The sequence below is a fragment of the Blastocystis hominis genome (genome assembly GCF_000151665.1).
Source record: "Blastocystis hominis, Singapore isolate B (sub-type 7) whole genome shotgun sequence assembly, scaffold_1".
Taxonomy (NCBI): domain Eukaryota; class Bigyra; order Opalinata; family Blastocystidae; genus Blastocystis; species Blastocystis hominis.
Window position 1 is genome coordinate 485,706 of NW_013171816.1, and position 23,647 is coordinate 509,352.

The following is a 23,647-nucleotide window of genomic DNA, read 5'->3' on the forward strand; positions in this document are numbered from 1 at the left end:
AATAATCTATACAGTGGATAGCCTTGAACCTATTGGCACTTATTTATTTTGCGATAAACCTACCTTGGGCGGAATCAATTTTGTCTCTAAACTACCCTCGCTTTCGCTAATAGGCTTGGACATCTGAAGGCGGTTCAAAGCCGATTTCGATTCAAAAACTGAAATGAATAAAGAATTCCCGCGGTTCAAATTCCTTTAGTTAGAGCACATTATTTTCTATGGAACAGTTTACAGCTATTGTTGTCACAGCTGCAGGCGCGAAGCAGGTATGGAGCGCGTTCCGGTGGTGTAATGCGTTAGGCGTCTGCCTACCAGGCGGAACTGGAACATCGTCAGAAGAGTGGTTTCATTCCTGAGGATACTTTTGTCCTCGCCGTTCCAGACCCTAGCTCTGCCCGCGTTGGAAGGTTTGGCATTTTGTGAGCAATTAATCAAAGTGGTGGTGCGACGTTCAATGCAATCGTCGCTGCTTGTGAACATCTTTCTGCTCGTGCTGGGTTTGCTTCTGTTTCTCCGGATATTCTCGCAAACTCAAAGATCGTGATTATTCACTCTGGAGGCGATAGTCGCCGCTCCCCTCTCCAGAGTCTGTGTGGAAAGGTATAGGGCGATCGCACCGATCGAGCGTAGGCTTGGTCTGCTGTAAACTCTACCGAATGTGAGGAAGTGATGACACCATTCGACTTTTTGCTCCTGAATCTGGCCAATGCCTTTAAGGACTCGCCTCCTGGCCTGATTGTTTGCAGTTCCGACGTCCTTCTGGATTTTGGCAAGTACAAGAAGGAGGACTGGGCGAGACCTGGCGTTACCGGTCTGGGCATCCCCATGGATATCGATTACGGTACTCGCCACGGTGTGTACATTCATGATGAAAATGGGTATGTTGCATGCAGCAAGCGCGTCATCGCCTAGCCGCGTGATTGAGTTCTGCCAGAAAGCGACGGTGGAAGAGCTCCGCGCGAAGGGAGCGGTGCATCTGGTTCAGGAGAACGGGTAGGATCCATTTCTCCGTTTCTCTCTCTCTAACTTTTAGAAAGGAAGTCGAGAAGGTGGATCTGGACTCGGGCGTGGTGTTTTTCGATGCGGCCACGACGCAGATCCTCACGAACATCCATCTCTACCCGCCTCTGGACGCGTGTACCTACATGGGCGTGGACAGCGGTGCGAACCCGCTTCGAATCGAGCTGTACAGCGACATCATGGAGGCGCTCGGCGACTCCCCGCTCACTTACGACGACTACATGAACCTCCCCACCAGCGCGAAGAAGTACGAAGCGTGGCTGCGGATCGAGCGTAGTGTGCAGGCCGTGCGCGACGCGCGCGCCATTTTCTGGCGGCATCTTCGCAAGATCCAGTTCAACGTGGCGGTGCCGGAGCAGAGCGACTTCGTCCACGTGGGCACGACGGTCCGGTTCGTCGCTCGCCGTGACGCGTAGAAAGAGAACATCGAGTTCCTCACGCAGCCCTCCGCGTGGGCGTCGCGCCTGCGTCTGTCGCGGCACGTGCAGAGCTACATCACCAACCCCGCGGCGCTGTCGGACGTCGTCGTGATGAACTCTCTGGTCTCGGGCGACGGCGAGGCGGGCTCCTGCGCGGTGATCGAGCACTGCCGGCTCTCGGGCACCTGGTCGATCGGCTCGCGCGCCTTCCTCTCGCAGCTGCGCTCGTTCTCGGACGTGTCGGTGCGCGACGGGATCGCGGTGCAGGAGATCGCGGTGTCCACGCTGAACCGCGCCTCGCCCGACGAGGGCGTGCTGACGTCGCGCCTGGAGGACTGCCACCACGCCGTGGTGATCTGCTACTCCATCCACGACTCCATCAAGGCGCAGCTCGGCACGCCGCAGGCCACTGTCTGCGGACAGTCCTGGGAGCGCTTCTTCGAGGTGTCCGGGCTCTCCGAGAAGCGTGTCTGGCCCGAGGGCGACGACCGCTCGCTCTGGTCCGCGAAGCTGTTCCCCGTGCTCACGCCGGGCGAGGACGAGCTGGACGTGGCGCTCTGGCTGCAGGACATGGCGCACGTGAACATGGAGTCGGTGAAGCGCTGGCGCGCGTGCGAGCGCATCAGTCTGAGCGACATCCTGACGTACTGCAACCCGTGCACGTCGTTCGAGTGGCGCCACCGCCTCAACCTCGAGGTCGCGCTGGCCAAGATGGAGGAGGTGCTGCGCAACGGCGAGGACGTCTGCGTCCTCGGGATCATCCGCAAGATCGTCAGCTTCGGCGTGCTCAACGAGCTCGCCCTCGCGCGCCTCGACGCCCTCGCGACCTCCTGCGACCCGCGCCGCGTGCCTCGCATCTTCAGCACCATCGCCGACTTCCTCGCCGAGATGGCGCACAACAAGGGCGGACTCCGCTCAGGGCCCGCGCACAACCCCGACTGGGACCTCCCCATGGCGTCGCTGCGCGCCGGCCGCCTCGCCGAGGCCGTCTCCATGATGGCCGCGCTGCGCGCGAAGTGGGTCAACTCGCCCGAGCGCATGGTGCGCGCCGCGCGGCACTACGAGGCCGCCGCGCAGGTGCTGGTCAGCGAGGTCATCTACAAGTGCGCGCGGTCCTTCCGCCGCTCCGCCGCGCCGCCGCTGGGCACCTGGGTGCGCGCGAGCTGCCCCATCCGCGCGGATCTGGCGGGCGGCTGGACGGACACGCCCCCCATCACGTACGAGCTGCGCGGCGGCGGCGTGTGCGTGAACGTGGCGATCAACCTGGAGGGACAGATGCCCGTCGTGGCCTGCGCGCGCCGGCTGAAGGACCCCGTGCTGGTGCTGCAGCCGCCCGAGGACTCGCCGTCGTCGCCGATGGTGTGGCGCACGCGCAGCGACATCGCGGACTACCACCAGCCGCTGGCGCCGGGCGCGCTGTTCAAGTGCGCTGTGGGCTTCGGGGAGAGGGACTCGAGCGTAGGTGATCGCGCTGGGACTGGTGAACCCCGCGAGCAGCCAGGAGCTGGACCAGCAGCTGAACTTCAACGTGGGCGGCGGCATCGAGGTGCGGATGAAGAGCTCGCTGCCGCAGGGCTCGGGCCTGGGCACGTCCTCCGTGCTGAGCGGCGCGCTGCTGGCCGCCATCTGCACGGCGGTGGGCTACGAGTACGACGCGGACTCGATCGTGCACTCCGTGCTGATCCTCGAGCAGCTGCTGACCACGGGAGGCGGCTGGCAGGACCAGGTGGGCGGGCTGCTGCCCGGGTTCAAGTACTCGGAGTCGCCGGACCAGTTCCCCGTGGCCGTCAAGACCGAGGTCCTCCCCGCGACGCCCGAGTTCATCGAGGCCATGAACGGCCGGCTGATCGCGATCTACACGGGCCGGCAGCGTCTGGCGCGGTCGCTGCTGCAGGACGTGATCCGCCACTGGTACGCGCGCGAGCCGTCGATCCTGCAGGCGGTGACGGACCTGCGGCGCAACTCGGAGGTGTGCAGACAGGCCATCCGCGACGGCGATCTGGAGGCCGTGGGCCGCTGTCTGAGCAAGTACTGGGAGAGCAAGCGCGTGATGGCGCCGCAGAGCGAGCCGAAGTTCGTGGTGGAGATGCGCGAGGCGCTGGACGACATCATTCTGGGATCGTCGCTGGCGGGCGCCGGAGGCGGCGGCTTCTTCCTGTGCATCACCAAGGAGGCGGACCAGCTCGAGGAGGTGAAGAGACGGCTGAGCAAGGTGCAGGGCGTGGACGACATGATGTTCATGCGCGCTCAGATCAACATGAAGGGACTCGAGGTCACGATTGGCGAGGAGTGCATCGGAAACCCGCTCGTGAAGCAGTAAAGGGGCGTGTGTCTTTCTTTGGTGGGAGGCGGTCGGGTGGAAGGACACGAACTTACGAACTACTTATTTGATTGTGGATTGTTTGTTGAGAGAAGGAAGTGAGGGAGAGAAAGAGAGAGTGATCGGGGTTTGACTCATCCCCTGGAGTTTCGCTCAAACAACGAAACGAAAAAACGCGGAAATGGTGGACATTCTTAGATAGAGATGACGTCTAGGCGCAAAGACAACTCATTATCGATCTGGAGAAGTATAAAGAGAAACCGCTGAGAGTCAAGATGCAGGGTGGTCGCGAAAGTACGTTTCTGGGGTATCTCCGCATTACTTTATAGTCGTGGGTATATTAAAAGGATTTGATTCCTTGATGAACATCGTTCTCGACGAAGCTGTCGAATATATGCGTGGTTCGTGTTTTGATCGCAATTCTATGTAGAACTGGACGACCCATACGAGCTAAACGGAGAGCAGCGCACTTTGGGAATGGTGATTTGCCGAGGCACCACCATTATGACCGTAAATCCTGTAGAAGGCATGACTGAAATTCAAAATCCTTACGAAATGTGCATTGTTTATTCACACAAACAATCGTAATCGTAATCGTAATCGTAATCGTCCTCCTCACAGTTCATCTCTCAATTTGGCGTATTAAACACTATAGGAATCGATCCCGCCTCCGATGCGGGTGTAACTGGACTGACATCCACCCCTTCCTGCGAAGCCACGAACACTTTCGCCGGAATCGAGAAATCGCGCTCCGTTTTTGGCGGCAAAACGCAAGGCGAAGAAACGTTCATCTAGACATCACCCTGCCATCCTAACAGAAAAGTACGTCTTTAAAGAACGGATGATTCAACGCTTCCGCAGCGGTGATTCGCTTCTTCGGGTTAATCATTAACAGTCTTCGTAGCAAATCGAACGCCTCGCTGTCGGATTCGATTCCCCGCACATAATTCTGCAGCGAAGAAGTTGAAGCGAGCCGCTTATCAAACCCCCAACGACTAATCTTCGCGTAATGATCTGCTCCCTTCAATTCGGGCCAATCGTAGATTGAAGGAAGTCCCAAAATCGAGAAGATTTTTTCGCACTGGTTTGACTACGGAAAAGAACCGCATCGACCCGGACCTGGAATGGATGCTTCTCGGCGGCTGATTTTACTTCCTCGCCGCAGAACAAATCGCGCAGATTCAGCATCTTCGCGAAAATGCAGCCGATCGCCCAAAGGTCAATCGCCGGTCCGTAGGTGCGACATCCCAGCAAGAGCTCGGGTGCACGGTACCAGAGCGTAACAACGACGCGTTCTAGTTCATTGAAGGGGACGGGAGGCTCCTGGAAGCTGCGAGCCAAGCCGAAATCGGTGATCTTGATGAGACCGTGCTGGGTCTCGTTATCCTGAATGAGCAGATTGGTGGGCTTCAAATCGCGATGCATAATCCAGTGGGAGTGGAGATAGGCAGTCGCATTGAGGATCTGCCATAAAAAGCTTCGGATGATGAACAGAGGGATGGCGCGATTTGCGTTGGCGAAAGAGCGAATGAAATCGTGGAGATCGTAATCGGCTTTGTTTGAAACTGTTCTTAGCGCCAACATACCATATTCATAGACGATCGCGAGTTCCTTGATGGAGTAATTGTACAAAACCTCCCTTTCGATCACAATGTTGGGATGGTGTAATTCTTTGATTAGTTTGATTTCTCGTAACTGACTAATCGTAGTGAGACAATCGTAGTTGCCTTCCTTTTGTGTATGCATGATTTTGATAGCCACGATGGATCCGTCCTTCTTTCTCTCCCTGGCCATATAAACAACACCGTAGGTTCCGCTTCCGAGCTTTCCGTGAGCAAGATGCAGCATCGCCTACCCTTCCTAGAATGTCGTACTTGTCCTTGACAGAGAGCCCCGTGGCCACGCTGGGATTCATCTGTGCTTAGTAAACGATATCGAACAAACAAGACAATGCTCATTGAGTGAGGATCGAATCCGATCTCTTCCTCTCAACACAAAATTACATTCTCTACACACCGTCGTCGACTTTGGATTGATGAACCCGCCTACCCGGAACCCTCTCTCCTCACCCCTACAATTAGTGCATCGCACGCCATGATCGCTCGATCGCAGCAAATCCTCGGAGCTGGCGATTTCGTCGAATCCGGGCCGCACGATGGGCGACATGGCGAACCGCGCGGAGCGTCGCTGCAGCAGTCCCATGCGCTCGATGTCATCCAGATCATATCTAATTCCGAGTTCCCCGCGGGTCCTACAGCGTCATTTTCTTCCGTCGAATTCTATGGAATGAGACACAATTGGAAACACGCACCGAATGAGCGAGAGCAGAAGCGAGACGATGATGAGAATGAGGATGGCGATGACGCTCATCACGACGAGATTCCCCCGATTCAGCGTGTATTTCACCTGCTGGAAGGTCACAATGCCTGTCTCTGCGAGAATCTCTACACATCATGTATCGGCATCATGCCGCTCCTTTCTGCTCATCGTCGAAAATCGAGCATTTCACGAAGTATTTCTCGCGTCCGTCCACGTCTCCGAACACCACGTGCTTCTGCGTCTGCACCGACACCTGCATCGACTTGATCTCGTTCGCTACCCGTTACCACGTTTCCACGTTTCCACATTCCTTGTCGAACAGCGAGCAAACCGCGATTTCCAGAAGGTTCGATCGAAGGTCGAATGAGATCGTCTTCGATGTGATCCGCGGGGATTCCAACGTCAGCCACGCCGACTCCGTGTGGAACACTGTTCCCTTCGTCAGAATCGCGGTGTACTGGAACCGCGGTTCTGCACGACGCGGCGCACCCACACAAAACGCAGTATAATCGCGGTTCGGAGATAACCGCGGGAGTCGCACGCGGATCCGATCTAGTTGGAAAAAAACCGCGGGAACTACCGTCTCCCTCGTCGATTTTCGCGGTTATTCCGTTCTCGATGACCAGCGACGTCGGCAGAACCGCGGAAATTTGCCCCGCCTGGCACCAGACCTGGCGAAGATTCGTCGCGTTGATTTCCAAAAGAACCGCGGTACTCTCCAGGCTCACTACCGCGGGAATCACCGCGATTAGCCCAAGCATCGCAGACGTCGGTTCCGCGGGGGAATCCTCCTCCGGTTTCTCCGATTGGTCGGTTTCCCCGGTTTCCCCGGTTTCTCCATCGGGCGTTTCATCTTCGTCGGGAGTTTCGAGTTTGAGGGGATGGAGGGAGGGCGATGAAACGCCCCGTTTGGGAGTTTCATCATCGGTTTCCCCGGTTTCCCCGGTTTCGTCCTCGGAATTGCCGAAAATGTCGTCGTCTTTCGCGATTATTTTTGGGTTGGCCGGGTTCCGCGGTTTTGCTTCGCTTTCATCGTCGTCGTCGTTTTCGTTTTCGTCTTCTGTCAGCTTCGCGGATTTCTTTGATTTCTTGGATGGCTTCGATGGCTTCGATGACTTGTCCGCTTCCTTCATTTCATCCTCATCCTCGTTCTCTTTTTCTTTTTCTTTTTCCTCTTTCTCATCGGGACCAGCAGCATCCTCATCGTTCTCCTTTTCCTCTTTCTCTTTCTTCTCCTTCTCTTTTTCTTTTTCCTCTTTCTCATTGAGTTCTTTTTCCTCTTTCTCTTCGTTCAACCCATTCTCTTTCTTTTCTTTCTTCCCATTGGCTTCTCTTTCTTTCTTTTCGCTGGTTTTTCCTTTCCCTTCTGCGTATTTCCCTTCTTCATCCTCCTCCGGTTTCTCCGGTTTCTCCGGTTTCTCCGATTCCTCGCTTCGAAGCTTCGACGAGGACTTCCGACTGGACTTCCGCGAGGATTTCCTTGATGATTTCCGCGGGGATGCATCGTCCGAGTCCGCCTCATCCTCCACGGAAACGCTCTGCGATGAAACGGCCGTGGAAGCAGAGTCAGAAACCGCCTCCAAAGACGGAGAAGAAGACGTGGATGATGCCGTTTTGGATTTGGATTTGGATTTGGATTTGGATTTGGATTTGGATTTGGATTCTAACGAAGTGGAAGATAGCGCGGAGGAGCTAGAGCGGACAGAACCCTCTGCATCCGTAGAATCGAAATCCTCGGTCTTTGAACGTTTGCGCTTTTCGCGTAAGACACGAAGAAGCGATCGCGGGATTGCATGCACCTCAGTCAACGGCTCTTCAGCGCTGTCTTCTACAGGCAATTTCTAGCACTAAACAATTCAAGACGAAATTACATCCCGCATTTTAGACAACATTGTACCACTCGAGGTGAAATTTGCTAAAAGTGACGAAATCAATGATCTGATCTTTCCTCCATCACTGTGAACAACTACAGCTAAGCACAGTCGCGAAAAACAAACGGGTTGGAGAAGATAGTACTCCATCCACTTGGCTGGATAGTTGATCCTCCTAAATTATTAACATCATCAAATGAAAGCAAACGTTAGATAGATGGTTTCCTGCCGTTAGCCTGACACAGAAAATACCTGAAACGTTATTTTCATCCAGTTATCATATACAGAAGATATAGAACGTTACAACCAGCCTTCTCATAATAAGTTGAAGATAACTGGTGTCCGAATGAAATACTTAATGAGAAACCTTCTTCCAATTATTGTTTTTTCAAAAGTACTGGGTGTAATATGTAATAATCTTTTTCTGATATGTGTCAAATAGGGTTAAGAAAATAAGCAAATGGAAATGATAAGTTAATTAGAACTTATCACACTTCCTTTATTCTACTGAAAAGTTACTATTCATATTTCCTAAAACACTCTGCAAGATAATATATGTCATAATCAGGGATTTAGCAAATAATTCATCTCAAAACATCAGAAATGAAGTTTATTTCACAGAGAGTCAACTTTGCTCATCTTGGATGGAACCATTTTAGCAAATCGTGGAAAAGAAGTGTCCACGTAGTGTGCAACGTGGCAACATTTGATTGGTCCGTAGAATCTGTAAACTTTGCTATCCAAATATTCTTTTATACTCGCTTTTCTATAATGAAATCGTTTATTTTTAAGTTATTGATAGTTGTTGCACTGGTGTCAGGTAGATACTTAGTTTTTCATATTACCCATTAGCCCAGTCCTTGAAGGCTACGACAGATTCGACTGCCACAAAGAGTGCTGCGGATCTCAGAAAAGCATACAATGCTGCTCTGGCCAGAATTATCGAGAGCGGAGAGTACTTGGATATCAAAAACAGAACCCAGATGAAGGAAGTAATCGCTTGTATCACGTGCGCTCCTGACTCCACCCAGACGAACTATCCTGCCAAGGACAAGGTGACTGGCCGTCTGAAGGATATTTTGGACAAGAAGCTGGTGAAAATCGCCGGCCTTTATTACAATGATATGCCTGCTGGAGACTACACTGTGAAACCCCCAGTAGGATTCTGGCCTGAGTACGCTCGTGCCATTTTTAAGCGTATTGGTGACTATTATGGAGTGGAGATTGCGATTGAGTGGGTATTGTTCACGCAGTCCAACGATATTATGGCCTCCGTTCGTAGTGGAGAGAGTGATCTGACCGATTTGTACATGATTCTTTCTTCCTTCTACAACGGAAAGGACCGTATTGAGGCTTTCTCCGTGTCCTGCTCCCCTGGTGGATACGAGTCCACCATCTCGGTAGCCAAATCTTCCAATGTTTTGAGCATGCTGGAACTGAACAATCTCATCGATCAAGGCAACAACGTGAAGGTTGGAGCTCTGTCTGCTGCTGATTTCAACTCGGTGAAGCCCTTCTTCTCTGCGAAGGCTCAGCCCGTGACGTTTGAAAGCGTGAAGATTATGCGCGAGAAGCTGCTTAGCGGCGAAATCATTGCTGGAGTTACCTCAACCAATCCTGGAGATACTGATGAGATCATTACGTTCCGTAGCGGTGTCGTGTCTCCTCGAGCTTCCATGTTCCTGGCGGATATCGATGCTTTGGAGGATCAGAACGAAAGCAAGCAACTCCCAACAATCACTTGGATTATTATCCTGGTCGTTTGCATTGTTGTGGTTCTTATTGTGGGTATTTTTGTAGGCAGATGCACGAAGAAAACTCGTGCTGCTAAGCTTCCAACGGTTAGTAGTTAGAGTTGTTTGTTCAAACAAATAAAATAAATAAAATACCTGGAGTTAGTAACGCTCAGCCCACAACTGCTCAAACATGGGAGAATCTACAAAGCATAGTTCCATTGGATACGAGTATTTTACTTTCACAAGTGAAAGACTTTGTGTATTTAAACGCAGCACACAGCCCCAATGTCTCCAGTTTGGGCACATTCTTCACTGTTACGTTATCCATCTCCGAAAATGCCCAATCGCTGTGACTGTCAATCACCAACAGTTCGGGCAGATCTAGTTTTAATCACATGAGGAAGGCGGCAACTGATGAAATAGAGGTAATTTGGGGGTCTGTCGTTCGTTAAATTGCCGTATAACGTGCAATAGCCGATGTCAAGCTGCTTAAACATTGGGAGATCTGAGAAATAGAAGACAAATGCCCTGCTTTGTACTTTCAAATCGAGCTTCGCTCACATCCTGACAAGTGTTCTGTCCTAAATCAACTTTCTCCAACGCTGGAAGATCTGCAAATGAATGCTGAGAGAAACACGCGACCTTTTAAGATGAATTTGGATGCAGCGCGGCAAAAGAATTCCCCGCTTTTGATCGATTGCAGTTTGGGAAGATCTATTTGGATTCAAGGCTGAAGAGTTCTACCATCGATTTCTAGCCTATTGAATTTGGAGGCTACGCGATGCCCGATAACAAGCGATTCGAAAGTAGCGTTGTGCTGAATGGAGAAAGACCCGCTCTTCACTCCGCAAAAGCAATTATCTGCGATTTGGATGGATTTCAAGTTCGGATTGTTGGTAAACTCAACCTGTGACACGAAGGCAAAGGAGCGAATTCCGATTTCAATTGCAGTGAGTTTGGAGAACTGATCGATGCGAAGGCGCGTGAATTGTTTGTCGTTCATCGAGTACTGCCCAATCTTCAGTATCTCCAACTCGCTGCTTAGATCGCAGGGATAACTCACGTAGTTGTAGAGAGTCTCGTTATTCTCCAACATGAACTGAAAGAAATCGGGATTGTTCGTCTGCACGTCGCGAACCCACTCAAAGCGACTGCCGAACCCTTCGATTCGATTGTACTTCACATCTATGAATCAATCAAAGATTGGAGGTAGAATCACTCTCGACGACCACGTGTCGCAATTGCTCTCCTGAGAAGCGATCAATCTGCATCACATCGATTGCTGGAAGATCTAGATAAAAAAACACGAGCACTAAAAGGCAAACCTCGAAGAACCAGAGAACCCAGATAGGGAGATGTAAGCTCGTCTTCATTGTAGAACTCGTGCGGACTGAAGCAACTCTCATGAAACACCAGTTTGGTCAACTGCGGAAGTCCTGGAAGGTATAAATCAATGGCAATCACTACGTTGAATGACGATTTGCTGGGTGTGTGAAAAGGATATATACCCAAAGTCGATTGAATTCAGTTTGGGATTATCTGCTGTTCATGATGAGATATTTTCCGTACCTTCAATTAAGCAATATTCTCCACAGCAAAAGCTCGGTCCGAAGTGGATCATATCAAGTTGAGCACAGTCTATCAATCAACACACACCTTCAAAGCAACCTCTGCAAACGAACTTTTTGATATTGTAACAAGCATGATGTCCAAATATCACTTGTTCTAAGCAGGGACAATGAATGATATAGAGTTCACCGTCTCCAAAATCAGCATCATCGTCATAGGACCAGACATTCGAAGACCCCACACGGAATATCTTCAATCGTGGGAAATTGATAATCAATATGGTATCGGTAGGGAGTGCAGTTTTGTTGCTCAAGGTAATCTGCTCCAGTTGATTATGCAATGACAAGAATGGATTCTTCGGGGTTACCTTCAAATTGGTTTCCTTCATTTTATGTCCATAGAGCCAAGTTCCATCGTATATCACTGCCCCTTGACGATCGTTCAACACCCCATGACCCATTCGCTCATTGTTACAGAATCCGCCTTCATATTCCACGGTCCCAAGATCAGCGTGGAACGTTTTACCCCAGAGAACTTTTGTGCGATCAACTAAATAACCCTCATAGATCAATCTGTTCATTGAGTCGTATAATTGACCATAACCGAATGGAGTCGAGCCTTTAATCGTACCCTCCCAACGGGTACCATCATCAGATAAGTCAAGTATTACGTTCAACTTGACATCCCCATCGATATCTGGCTGTGCCAGCTCAATTCTGTCATCATAAGCTGAGTAATGTGTGAATTGACCTGCACTCGGACAATAAAGATTGCTGAAATAGGTGTGATTGTCCGTAAAATAGGCGGCAAACGTGCTGTCCGAAAAAGATTGATACGTGAGTGAAAAACCTTCAATGTCTTTGTTCCCTGCATACCACTGCTGGATAATGTCTACTCGTCCATCTTCACTAACTAGTTCTGCCATGTGTAAAATAAAAATGAAGAAAAGAAAAAAAGAAAAAATAATATAGTGATACCAATAATAATAGGTACGATTTTTGGTTTTCTCTTTTGTAGTATCATTTTGTCTTTCATTCCCAAAAATGCAACCAAGAAGAAACGATGAGAACGATCCTAGTATGTCTAGAGTGATTTGGATAACGAATAAGCCTTTGTGACGAAGCGAAGGAACCCGATCATTTTTGCACGTACAGAAACCTCTCATATCCCCAGAAACTTTCAGAGGAACCGTAATCCGGACGAATTACAGAATTATGTATATTCTGCTCAGGATGACGGTTCTCTTCGCCAAACCCCTACTCCCTTTAGAGAAGAGGAAGAGAGCGACTCTCTGGTCCTCGACGAAGAGCCTATTTCTGTTTTCTCTTATTTTGTCGTGTTATTTTAGTTTTGGAAGCGTCTCTTTACTCTCTGTAGTCCAAAACAGAGCACGGTGGATGTTCCACAACCGGAACCCGTACCGAAGAAAAAGCAAAAGAAGTCCAGCCCAACCTATGAGCCGCCTACCGGTCCTTTCCTGGGCCCGCAACGAGAATGCGATCAGGGAAAGAAAACACTTGTTTTAGACCTTGACGAAACTTTGGTCCATTCGTCTTTCCAGCCCTCAGACGACTGTCAATACGTAATTCCTGTGGACATTGACGGAAATATCTACAATGTGTACGTGTATCGCCGTCCTGGCGTTTTGGAGTTCATTCGCCGCATGAGCGAGCTGTATGAAGTTGTCATTTACACTGCAAGTTTGCAAAAGGTCGTGGTAAACAGATACTTTGATTTGTAGTACGCAGATCCACTTTTGGACTTGATGGATCCGAATCATTACATTGCCAAGCGACTCTTTCGTAATTATTGTGTTTGCTCGGAAGGAGTTTTTGTGAAAGATCTTGGATTGCTAGGAAGAGATATGAAAGATGTGATTATGGTGGATAATGCAGCCATCAGTTACAAATTCCAACCTCTTAACGGAATTGAATGCAAGCCATTTATTAACGATTTTTCAGATACAGAGCTATCTGAAATGACACCCTTTTTGGAGTACTTGTCAAAGAAGAATGTAGAGGTTAGGGGAGTGGGTAACAGATAGGATATCCGGCAATTCTCTACATTGTGGGGTGCCACTCGCGAACAGAGTCAAAACATTTAAATATTTGATGATTAGTAGTTGTCTTTTAATTAGCGTGTTTGTTTGAGAAAGAGTGACAAGATCTTTCGTGGATCGTTCAGAAAACGATAGAGTCGCCACACTTTAAACGAACAAGTTATCTCGGAGGCCTTGATTATCATAGATGTCCGGTTATATAACTAAACAGCTCATCTTGTGCATTTTCTATTTTCATTTTTTGAAAAACTTGTAAGCGATAAACATGGTGGGATTCGCGATCTTGCTGTTTTATGTCGTAGTCTGGAATTACTTGCACAGATGAGATTTCTGTTTTGTATGACAAGCTGAGACTTCGCAAATACTGCAGATACATCATGCTCAAGATCGATAAGGTCAATGATGTGGAAACCATTGTTTTGGAAAGAGAGGTTTGATTACCTGAAAGATTTTGAGTGGATAGGCACCCAGAGAGGAGACTTGGGAGCAGTTTGTTGACTCGCTTCCTGCCTATGAGCCTCGCTTCATTGTCTACGACTTTGAGTTCACCGATAGTGAGAGAAGAAAGCACGCTGATCTGCTTCTGATCACTTGGTATGAGCTTATACGCGGGACTCATGAATAGGATTCCAGACAACTGCTCTGTGAAGCAGAAGGTGGTTTACTCTTCTAGCAAGAAGTCGTTCTTGACGAAGCTGGTGGGCGCCAAGATTATTGATGCTTTCGATGCTGATGACTTGCGCGAAGACGTCATTATCAACAAGATTTTGTAAATTCAGTTGGGTACGCCGGAACATATATATGGAATTGTTTGTTTAGCTAAAGGTTTGAGTGGGGATTGTGATGAATAGCACGAGAGTGAGAGGGGGTTGAGGAATGAATGAGAATGGAAAATATATATATTTGTAATTCTGCAAACGCTAGAACAACTTGTGATCTCTTGGATCAATGATGGAACAAATCTGTTCTTAAACAGAATTTTAATATATATATATATATATATATATATGGTTGGAATCGATTATAACTATACACAGAACCACTAGATTTCCATTTTGTTTTGGCATACTTTTGGGAAGTATGCTCCGTATTTTAAGGAGTACGCCTCAATTATGTTGGCAGAGGTTTCGTCTTTTTCAATGCGCCTTTTCAACAAGTGAGAGTGAATTGCGTATTCGGTGCCATATTGAGAATATCCAAGATTTATCAATTCCTTATGTACTAATTGAATCGAGTTTCTTGTCACGCTGTGAGCTTTCAGCTCGTTTCTGATAGATAGTTTGGAAACCGAATGCATGCGTTCGTGCGATGCATTTTATAGAAAAGAGTATTCGGAAACAGGGAGCCGTTCCGATTTCGCTAGGAATGATTGATGGAGACGTAAATATAGTGGAATATGTGTTAACGACTAGTTGGTTCTGGGATTAACACATGAAGAGCTGAAAAAGCTGTGTAATGAAAATAGGAAAAAGCTTTGTTGTTATGAGTTCTTTTTTATCTGTCTGTTGCTATCTATAGAAGTACAATGTCCAGTATGTCTTTCTCCAATTCCAATGCCTTCGTGGCTCCCTCCACAGCAATGTATTGATTGATTGTTTCTTTGATTTTTTCTTTCTTTTTTTCTTTCTTTCTTTCTTTCTTTCTAATCCGTTTTAGCTATCTCAGCCAATTATACAGAATTCCCACGGTTCTCATGAGCGAGGTGTCCTGCATCCCAAACGACAGCGAAACTCCCACCGAGGAGGGAGCAGCGATCGCCTCCAGTCACTCCATTGTTTCCCCATTTCCCCGTTTCCACGTAGATGGTGTCCCTGGGTTTCCACCCCAATCAGCAAATCCAAAAAAGCCTCGATTTCTTCCAATCCAAAAATCTGTCCGTTTTTACCCTCAACAGCGAATTCCTTCCCTCCTCTCTCGGCTGTCGCAGGTTTCCCCGCGGTTTCCCCTCTCCCCTAGTTCGGTGCACTCCCCGCGGAACTTCGACCGCGAAGACCAGCTGTTTAACCGCGTGAAATTTCTTCGCTCGCGCGCGCAGTCGGCTCTGATTTTTGGCAAACCGTATTCCGACGTGACCGAAACCGACTTGGCGCAGCGCGCCGCGCGCATTCTTCGCCGCGCCTCGGAGAAGGGCGTTTCGCCGCTGGACCAGAACCACTATCTCCAGGCGGTGGGCGTTTCATCGGTGAATGACGCAGAGTCTGCGGTCGAGTCTGGACCCGCCGACGCGGCAGCGCGTCTTCGATCGAATGGACCGAAACGCCTCGCTTGCCGCGCGAATCGCGACGATTTTGGCGGCATCCTCTTCGTCTTCGTCTTCGTTCGGCTTGTCATCTTCGTTCGGCTTGTCAAAACCGGTCATGGAGTCGTCGGTGGTTCCCTCGCTTCCCTCCACGTACTCCGTTCTCTGCGTCGGAAACAAAACCGTCCAGGGCGTTGCCGCGCGCGCCCTAGTCATGCTCCCCGACGTCGCCATCCAGGGCTCCGAGCGACCCGTCAGCGAGGTCATCGGCGAGAGTAGAAACGTGGAAACCGGCCAATCGTAGCGATGACCTCGATGCTCTCCTCCAAGCTTCGTCGCACCGAAAGCGACCGAAACGTCTTCGAAACGCCCTGGAAGGCGGGCGTTTCCTCGCCTCTGGCGCTGAAAACCCCGATCATTCCGTTCCCGGCATTGCCCACGCCGCGGCCGGGCTGTCCCGTGTTTATCACGACGTCCGTTTTGGTGCACATTGCCGCGGTTTCGCGCGGCTCTCCGCGCGCTCTTCTTCGCCCGTTCTCCGTTTCCACGAATCACGCCGCGCTGCTGACGCGCATCTTCGCTTCGCTGGTCAAAGAATCCCCGCCCTTGCACGTGTCGTTCCGCGGGAATGACGCGGCGGCGGCGCGGCTGAGCCGGCTGGCGGCGGACTTCGGGGAAACGGAGTTCGGCGTAACGGTGATCCCTGGAGGCCGCACGCCGGAGCGGAGCGTGGTGGTGGACGGGAGTGGACGGGTTTTGAACGAGGGCCGCAGCGAGCGGCTGGTTCGCCAGGCGTCCGAGGCGTTCGTGAAGAAGTTCGCAGATTACTTGCGCGTGGGGGTCCGAGGGGCGTTTCAACGTAGAAGGCTCCGCTGATCGTTTTGGAGGGAAAGATGGCTCCCGCCACGCTGCGCTATGTCGCCAAAATCGCCAAGGATTCTGGAATTCCGGTGTTTTTGGACTGCACCGAGAACGAGGAGTTTCAGAGCGTGCTGGAAAGTGGAATCGTGGAAACCTGCCAGTGGATGGTGATGAGCCAGACGAGTGCGGAGCGGTTGTTGGGCGGCTCGGCGAAGTCGCGTACTCATTTGATTGGCCGTGAATCGAAGCGATGAACCGCGGGAAAGCCGAGTTTACAGGGGAGGAAGCGATGCGATTTGTGTTGGAGGTACGGAAGAAATTGCAGGAACGGAGAAACGAAGACGAAAATGGCGGGAAAACGCCGAATATGCTGGTGTCGTTCGCGGAGCAGGGAGCATGTTTCGTGATGTCGGATAAGGAGAATGTGGAGTTGAATTGGCTAAAGGGAGACTCGGTGTTTAACCAATATTCAGGTAGGAATGATGGGAGTTGAGTTGATGTGGCTAATCATGGTAGATGTGGCTTTCGAGGGAGGATTTCTCTGGGGGCTGATGAATCAATATCCGCTCGATCTGTCGATGAGTTTGGGGCGAATCTTGCAGGACCAGGTGAATTCGAGCAAAACAATCTTTGGGAAGTCGATTCATTCGTCCTGCTTTGCGAATCAAATTATGAAGTACATGACGGGAATTAGCTCGTTTGATTTGTTTTAGTTGAAGTTGTTTGTTGGAACGTAACGAACTTGCACTCGCTAGTGTATACGAAGCAATGCATACAAGATCGCAAGCGCTCCCTGTGTAGAAAACGATATTTATCTGGAAGACCCGATTAACTCCAATTCTGACCCAATTCATTTCTACCTTCAATATTCTCTTAGATTGAATAGAATTTATAAAATGGAACAGCGTATTTTGATTGCCGAGTGATAGAGTTATCGTATAGCTACTAACCTGCCGACTGAGCAAGAATTGAAGGATGCTCGTATTCCCCCTACTTGGAGAGACAACTGCTCGCATATCTTGATTCCTCTGAACAAGTGCCGTCGCGAGCACAATTTTATGATGAACAAGTGTGTCGAACTGAAACATGCTTATGAGAAATGCCAGCACGACGAGTGGGAACTGTAAATGGATACTCAGCGTGTAGATATGAAAAGAGACAGAAGCAGTTCGAGGAGCAGGAAGCTATGAAGAAATTGCAGTCTGAGTAGAGTTGTTAAGGAGAATAAAGCAACTGAATGTTTCGATTTATATATGAATTACATGCGCTGTTTGTTTGGAAACGGATATCGATGTCAAAGATGCGTTCTGGCTGAACTGTTCTGAATCCTATATCTAAAGTGGTGGATATGTCAATGGTAGACAGGTGCCTCAATAGCTCAGTTGGTAGAGCATCCGCTTCGTAAGCGGCAGGTCGTGTGTTCGAATCCCACTTGGGGCTTTCTTTTGTTTCTTTCTTTTTTGGTTCTTAGTGATAGATGATTTTATATTTGAAAGGAATATTTGTTATGGGGAATGGAGTACATTTTTGTATGGGGTGTTTTCATACGTGCAAGACTGAGAATTGCTTCGATCATGAAGAATTGTTTGAATGAGCAGTTTGTATGTAGTAGTATAAAGTTTTAATGATTCCCTCTTCAAAGCATACTTCACTATCATTTCAATGAATTATAGAAATAGTCATACAGAAGGTATGAATCAGGTGCCTCAATAGCTCAGTTGGTAGAGCATCCGCTTCGTAAGCGGCAGGTCGTGTGTTCGAATCCCACTTGGGGCTTTCTTTTCTTTGCTTTATTTCTTTTCTATTCTATTCTGTCGAGAGTTTCACATATGAAAGAGTTTGAGCAAATCAAACAGGATCCGAGGATCGTTTGTGCTTTTCTTCTGTAGTGAAAGAAACATGGAAATACACAAAGTAATAGCTACACGATGGTCCGTTTCAGTAATCAAAACCCAAGTTCCTCTCTTTTCAATTTTTCTTGTGCCTGTTTCTTCAGCATCTCGAGCTCAGCCTATTCTGTCATGCGTTTCTCCAAACCAATTACACGATACATACGAGTGTCTTTATAAGCAAAGAAGCAGTACACCACATAAACAAACAGTGCAAAGAATATCAGCATCAACGGATTAAACGATCGTTTCATCTTAACAAAAAAAGAAATGCCCATTGAAAAGATTACCCTGCCAGTCTCTTCTTCAACATCAGGTTTTCCCTCTGCAGCGTCGCCAGCAATTGTTTGTAGTTCTCAATCTCCTGCTCCTTGACATCGAGTTCCTCTCTCAGTCTCTGCAGCTCCGCAGGCAATCTTTTCAGCTGTTCCTCCACCTACAAAAAATCCACGCAGCAGAGAAGCGAATTACCTGCTCGTACAGAGACTGTCGGATCTGAATCATTTTCTCCTCTGCGGGCTCTGCAGCCTGTGCAGCCTGTGCAGCCTGTGCAGCCTGTGCAGATTTGACTTGTTTGGCTTGCTTCGAGGCCTTGGATGGCTGAGAAACCGACTTAGGAGCTTCCTTGGCCTCCACATGCTTGCCATGCCTCGCTACCTCCACAAAACCGCTTTCATTGTCTTCATCCTCATAGATAGACTAGATAGTAAAAGCAAATCCTTGCATTACAGAATTGAAAGAAGCGATTACCGTAGGGCTGGTCTCTTCAACAGTTTCCTGCACACTAGTCGTCTCTTCTGCTTGTGTAGAGCCTGATGACGGCTGCGCTGCAGTATTTCCCTACGAGTTTAGGAATGGAGCTGCAGCCAATACTAATAATCAAAAAACCCTGTCAAACATACCCTGACCTTTACCCTTCTTACCCTTTGCATTCTTCTTCTTCTTCGGCGCAACAAAAGCAACACTGCGCAGATCATTTTGCTCCTTCTTCTTTTGGCTTTCTCTACTGTTCACCTTCCCTCCAGTGTTCACTTTTGCTTCTTGACTTCCTTCTTTTCGATGACGCCCCTTTCCTTGTCCTTTTCATCCCAGAAATCATCCAAATCAACAAAACGTTGACTGGTCGTAAACTTTCTCGACTGCATCGCTCTCCTCAAAAAAAAACTATATATATATGGTCTGTTTGCAGAACAAACACACAAAGATAAACTCTTCTTATACGCCAAAATTAGATTATACACATTTTGAATACACTTCCCAATTTCAGGATTCGAGTCGTAAAGACTTCGCAGCTGCTCCATGTACGTCGCTACGTTTGCTACATTCACCATCTGCCGAATTCCAGCCTCTATCCATCATGCCATTCCATGGTGATGACCATCATTGGAAATGAAATCCAGGAAGAGAGCGCAATTCTGCACAACTACCTGCGATTTCTGATTGATATACATGCAATTGATAATGACCGACACGAAGTTGCGATCCAGCAGGAACGCTCTGCACTGCGCGTCTATTCATTCAACCATCGACCAGAAAACGAGTACTTCGATACAAATTCTGGAAGAGAGGGATGATCAATGCGATGATCTCCTCGTTGCCTCCGTTGTCCTGCAATGAATCAACCAGCAGCGAAACCGCGTATCGCGACAGCAAAATCGTTGCGATCTCGTTGTCTAGTCCCCATCCCCCCGCGCCTCCTACAATACGACGACAGCAGGAACAGTGTTCCAATTGTGTTCCGCTGGATAATCACGTGCGTCGGGAAACACTGCAGCGCGTTCAGCACCACATCCACCGCTCCGCAGTTCATGATTTGATTTCGCCCCGATTCTTGGAATTACAAAAATCATGACTTTTTTTGGCATACCATACAGCGACACTTTCCACAGAATCCCCGTGAGAAGCGAAAACGACGTCTGCAGCTTGATGGTTGCCGCGGTTTTCACCAGCAGCGCGCAGAGATCCGTTTCCAGCAGGAGTTTCGCCGTGTTTTCTGGATGAAACGCCCTCCGGGAAAGAGATACGGTTCGAAATGAGGACAGCCAATAGATTGAGGAGGGAGGAAAGCGTGGATTCGCTTTTGAAGTTGCGTTGCATCGAGTCTTCGATGAGCGAAAAAAGTCCCGAATTTTGGATTTCGGAGATGCAGTGCGCGTCGTAATGGGACATTCGGATTAATTTGGACAGCATGGAACATATGTACCCTAATAGCGTGCTGTCCACGTGACTTTTGAGAACGTCGCAGGCGAGCGGGAAAACGCCCTCGTCCCAGAGCATCTTGCAGACGGCCTCTTTCCCCGCGGCAAGGATCCATTCGATGGAACGCGTGCAGTGCGTGCAGATCGTTACGTTTTGCAGGTAGGACGACATCGTCATGATGATCGTCGCCACCATATTCTGGTCGATTACCGTCTGCAACGCCTTCTCTACGCAAGAATCCTCCGAAACAACCAAAAAACGAACGTTCCATGGAGCACACCGATCGCATCATCTTCGTCGCTTCCTCCAAAACCGCTTCTTCCCGCTGGCAAAGATTCGTTATGCGGATCAGCAACGACACGCCTCCGTTCTGCAGCACATCGTCGCGGAAGGATTCTACATCCATGATGCGATGAAACGCTCACCGAATCGATTCATCGCGAATAAAATGCGAATTACGCAGAGACAAATCTCCGAGTTCGCGGGGAACTGGTTGATAACCGCGGAAGCGAGCTGGAAAATGTGCTTGGATCGCAGATACTCGCATCCCACTTCTATCCATGAAACGTGGAAACCGTGGAAACCGGAGTGGGCGAGCTGCTCGCAGAGAGAAACGATGGAGAACTGAATGATTTCGTTTTGGAGGTGAAGCGTCTGGAATTCTTCGATGTTCGATAGAATCGACGACTGCAAAAGAAGCGGATGGAGCTCTTCTAGGCGATGAGCGATGAAAGAAATATAAATTATGAATACCGTGGGAGGCGAGAGCGATGTAGTTCACGATGATTTGCTGCAGGACGCGGAGGTTCGTCAGCCAATTGCCCTCCACGCGAAGCACTGCGAGGAGGGTTTGCTCGCACACGTCGAGTGGGATCTTGATTTCTGGAGTATAAATAAGAGAAAAAAGAAAGGCAAACTTGTCATGCCGTACGCTGCCATGACGGCAAGCTCGAGCGAAAGCACGGAATCACTGGCAATTCGGGTGATCTGAGTGCAGAGATATTCCAGCAGCTTCGTTTGGAGGGCTGCTTCCGCGCAACAAGCTACCTCTCACAGATGCCTACAAATCTTTACGGTATCGCGAATAGGCGATTAGACAATGGCATCCCAATTTTAAAATGGACTTTACAGTATTGTTTGTTTTGATAGACAACAGAACTGTCTCTACAATAGGCAGGTCACGAATGGACTTCTCTTCGAGACCTAAAAAGTCAATAGTAGGCACCGCTTCTGACTCTCCACACACAGATCCTTCAGCATCTTCAGTCCTTCGGTTTGTGTCTTTTTATCGTCAATGGAATCTCGTAAAACATTCAGAATCGATGCAATTTTAACATTCATGGTAATAAATGAGAAAATGGAAGATAGGTACGGATTACACCTAGACTCTATGCTGAAAATCGTCCTGTATTACTGGCTGTGATATGTTTCGTTTCTAGAGGGATATTCCTTCCCTTTGATTGCAAACCCCTGAAAAATGTGGCAAAATGTGGGGATTCCCGCGGTCATAGCATCGTTTTCTCTTTTGCTGTTTCTCCCAATTATCATTTCAATCTCTTTATTGTTAAAACAAAATGCTCGCATTGAGTAGAGCTGCCCGTTTATCTGGATGCTCCATAGTAAACTTGCGGCTGCGTCTGGGTTACTTTGTAGATTCGCACTTTCTCTGCAGGCGCGGTTGCAAACGTAGCCTCTCGCTAGATATCGCATAACTGCGTAGATGACTGTGCGAGATGCTCTGAATTTGGCAATGGACGAGGAAATGGCTCGTGATCCGAAGGTGTTTTTGATGGGTACATGGTGAGTGGGTTGGAATGACTCTCAGGAGAAGAAGTGGGAAAATACCGTGGAGCATACAAAGTGTCTCAAGATTTGTACAAGAAATACGGCCCTGAGCGTGTCATCGACACGCCCATCACCGAAATGGGTTTTGCTGGATTGGGTGTGGGCGCTGCCCAGAAAGGCCTCCGTCCTATCATCGAGTTCATGACGTTCAACTTCTCGATGCAGGCCATCGACCAAATCGTCAACTCCGCCGCCAAGAGCTATTACATGTCCGGCGGCAAGATCCACGTCCCGATCGTCTTCCGCGGCCCGAACGGCGTGGCCGCGAGCGTGGCCGCGCAGCACTCGCAGTGTTTCGCCGCGTGGTACAGCAATGTCCCCGGATTGAAGGTGCTGGCTCCGTACAGCTCCGAAGACGCGAAATGCATGCTGAAAGCGGCCATCCGCGACGACAACCCGGTGGTCTTCCTGGAGCACGAGCTTCTGTACGGCGAGACGTTCCCGATGTCGGAGGAAGTGCTGTCGCCCGACTTCGTCTACCAGATCGGAACCGCCAAAATCGAGCGGGAAGGCGAAGACGTGACGCTGGTGAGCTTCTCGCGCGGCGTGGGACGCTGTCTGGAGGCGGCGAAGGAGCTGGAGAAGGAGGGCATCCGCGCGGAGGTGGTGAATCTGCGGTCGCTGCGGCCGCTGGACCGGAAGACGATCGTGGATTCGGTGAAGAAAACGAATCACATCGTGACCGTCGAGGAGGGATGGCCGCAATGCGGAGTCGGTGCTGAGATCGCGGCGCTTTGTATGGAGAGTAGGGTGGAGGGAGGGTGAGTGAGATGTAGCCGATGCGTTTAATTATCTGGATGCGCCGCTGGAGAGATTGTGCGGAGTCGATGTCCCGATGCCGTACGCGTTCAACTTGGAGGCGCTGGCGGTGCCGCAGGCGAAGCATGTGGTGAACGCGGTGCATAGAGTGCTGGGAAAGGCGAAGTAGTGGACGAGGAGGACGAGGAGGAGTTGATTTGGGATGTTTGTTCATACATGCGTTCGAGGTAGAATGAATGGAGTCGCAATGAACCGGACGGTCGGACGGGAGGAGTTGCAGTACATCATCTCCAATATTACCGAGCATAACTTGGAAGATGAGGCCAGCTTCTACTCGTTCGGCGTGATCATGGCAGTCTCCCTCCTGAGTCTAACCATCGGGTCGTTTGGTGCGGAGAAGAGTTTAGGCCTAGATTGGCGATTCGGAACCGGTCGCCGTGGTTTCCCATCGTATTCGTCTTTCTGTGTGCAGGGTACATCCTGCAAGCGCTGCTGGTGTTCCTCTTCCCCTCCGAGGAATGGAAGCCGCAGCAGCTGATGCA

General features: G+C 49.6%; 11 protein-coding genes; 8 read left to right on the forward strand and 3 right to left on the reverse strand.

The window, feature by feature from the left end:
- Window positions 1-1,145: 1,145 nt before the first annotated feature.
- On the forward strand, window positions 1,146-3,834 carry GSBLH_T00000774001 (uncharacterized protein; the record flags this gene model as incomplete). XM_013039028.1 has 3 exons in its annotated part: window positions 1,146-1,406; window positions 1,437-2,870; window positions 2,902-3,834. 3 exons carry the CDS (start codon window positions 1,146-1,148, stop codon window positions 3,757-3,759), a joined length of 2,553 nt encoding a protein of 850 aa, XP_012894482.1. The 3' UTR covers window positions 3,760-3,834.
- Window positions 3,835-3,973: 139 nt separating this feature from the next.
- GSBLH_T00000775001 (uncharacterized protein) lies at window positions 3,974-4,347 on the forward strand (the record flags this gene model as incomplete). XM_013039029.1 has 3 exons in its annotated part: window positions 3,974-4,053; window positions 4,089-4,160; window positions 4,190-4,347. The coding sequence occupies exons 1-3, from the start codon at window positions 4,035-4,037 to the stop codon at window positions 4,345-4,347; spliced, it is 249 nt and encodes an 82-aa protein (XP_012894483.1). The 5' UTR covers window positions 3,974-4,034.
- A 223-nt stretch (window positions 4,348-4,570) lies between these two features.
- GSBLH_T00000776001 (uncharacterized protein) lies at window positions 4,571-8,099 on the reverse strand (the record flags this gene model as incomplete). The annotated part of the gene is made up of 4 exons (XM_013039030.1): window positions 4,571-4,849; window positions 4,879-5,610; window positions 6,981-7,919; window positions 7,950-8,099. 4 exons carry the CDS (start codon window positions 8,097-8,099, stop codon window positions 4,571-4,573), a joined length of 2,100 nt encoding a protein of 699 aa, XP_012894484.1.
- Window positions 8,100-8,706: 607 nt separating this feature from the next.
- Window positions 8,707-9,824, forward strand: GSBLH_T00000777001 (uncharacterized protein; the record flags this gene model as incomplete). XM_013039031.1 has 3 exons in its annotated part: window positions 8,707-8,769; window positions 8,802-9,718; window positions 9,750-9,824. Exons 1-3 carry the CDS (start codon window positions 8,721-8,723, stop codon window positions 9,822-9,824), a joined length of 1,041 nt encoding a protein of 346 aa, XP_012894485.1. The 5' UTR covers window positions 8,707-8,720.
- Window positions 9,825-12,486: 2,662 nt separating this feature from the next.
- GSBLH_T00000778001 (uncharacterized protein) lies at window positions 12,487-13,390 on the forward strand (the record flags this gene model as incomplete). XM_013039032.1 has 4 exons in its annotated part: window positions 12,487-12,671; window positions 12,701-12,965; window positions 12,996-13,268; window positions 13,299-13,390. The coding sequence occupies 4 exons, from the start codon at window positions 12,487-12,489 to the stop codon at window positions 13,356-13,358; spliced, it is 783 nt and encodes a 260-aa protein (XP_012894486.1). The 3' UTR covers window positions 13,359-13,390.
- A 169-nt stretch (window positions 13,391-13,559) lies between these two features.
- GSBLH_T00000779001 (uncharacterized protein) lies at window positions 13,560-14,117 on the forward strand. XM_013039033.1 has 4 exons: window positions 13,560-13,581; window positions 13,616-13,744; window positions 13,777-13,907; window positions 13,939-14,117. Exons 2-4 carry the CDS (start codon window positions 13,691-13,693, stop codon window positions 14,084-14,086), a joined length of 333 nt encoding a protein of 110 aa, XP_012894487.1. The 5' UTR covers window positions 13,560-13,581; window positions 13,616-13,690; the 3' UTR covers window positions 14,087-14,117.
- Window positions 14,118-15,670: 1,553 nt separating this feature from the next.
- Window positions 15,671-17,126, forward strand: GSBLH_T00006118001 (uncharacterized protein; the record flags this gene model as incomplete). The annotated part of the gene is made up of 5 exons (XM_013039034.1): window positions 15,671-15,827; window positions 15,857-16,386; window positions 16,416-16,632; window positions 16,662-16,886; window positions 16,930-17,126. 5 exons carry the CDS (start codon window positions 15,671-15,673, stop codon window positions 17,124-17,126), a joined length of 1,326 nt encoding a protein of 441 aa, XP_012894488.1.
- A 172-nt stretch (window positions 17,127-17,298) lies between these two features.
- Window positions 17,299-17,677, forward strand: GSBLH_T00000780001 (uncharacterized protein). XM_013039035.1 has 2 exons: window positions 17,299-17,319; window positions 17,356-17,677. The coding sequence occupies exons 1-2, from the start codon at window positions 17,310-17,312 to the stop codon at window positions 17,538-17,540; spliced, it is 195 nt and encodes a 64-aa protein (XP_012894489.1). The 5' UTR covers window positions 17,299-17,309; the 3' UTR covers window positions 17,541-17,677.
- Window positions 17,678-18,317: 640 nt separating this feature from the next.
- Window positions 18,318-18,556, reverse strand: GSBLH_T00000781001 (uncharacterized protein; the record flags this gene model as incomplete). XM_013039036.1 has 2 exons in its annotated part: window positions 18,318-18,424; window positions 18,458-18,556. 2 exons carry the CDS (start codon window positions 18,554-18,556, stop codon window positions 18,359-18,361), a joined length of 165 nt encoding a protein of 54 aa, XP_012894490.1. The 3' UTR covers window positions 18,318-18,358.
- A 15-nt stretch (window positions 18,557-18,571) lies between these two features.
- GSBLH_T00000782001 (uncharacterized protein) lies at window positions 18,572-18,806 on the reverse strand (the record flags this gene model as incomplete). XM_013039037.1 has 1 exon in its annotated part: window positions 18,572-18,806. The coding sequence occupies one exon, from the start codon at window positions 18,804-18,806 to the stop codon at window positions 18,723-18,725; it is 84 nt and encodes a 27-aa protein (XP_012894491.1). The 3' UTR covers window positions 18,572-18,722.
- A 3,247-nt stretch (window positions 18,807-22,053) lies between these two features.
- GSBLH_T00000783001 (Pyruvate Dehydrogenase E1 (subunit ?)) lies at window positions 22,054-23,304 on the forward strand. XM_013039038.1 has 5 exons: window positions 22,054-22,120; window positions 22,155-22,187; window positions 22,222-22,294; window positions 22,327-23,091; window positions 23,123-23,304. The coding sequence occupies exons 1-5, from the start codon at window positions 22,076-22,078 to the stop codon at window positions 23,272-23,274; spliced, it is 1,068 nt and encodes a 355-aa protein (XP_012894492.1). The 5' UTR covers window positions 22,054-22,075; the 3' UTR covers window positions 23,275-23,304.
- The last annotated feature ends 343 nt before the right edge of the window (window positions 23,305-23,647 follow it).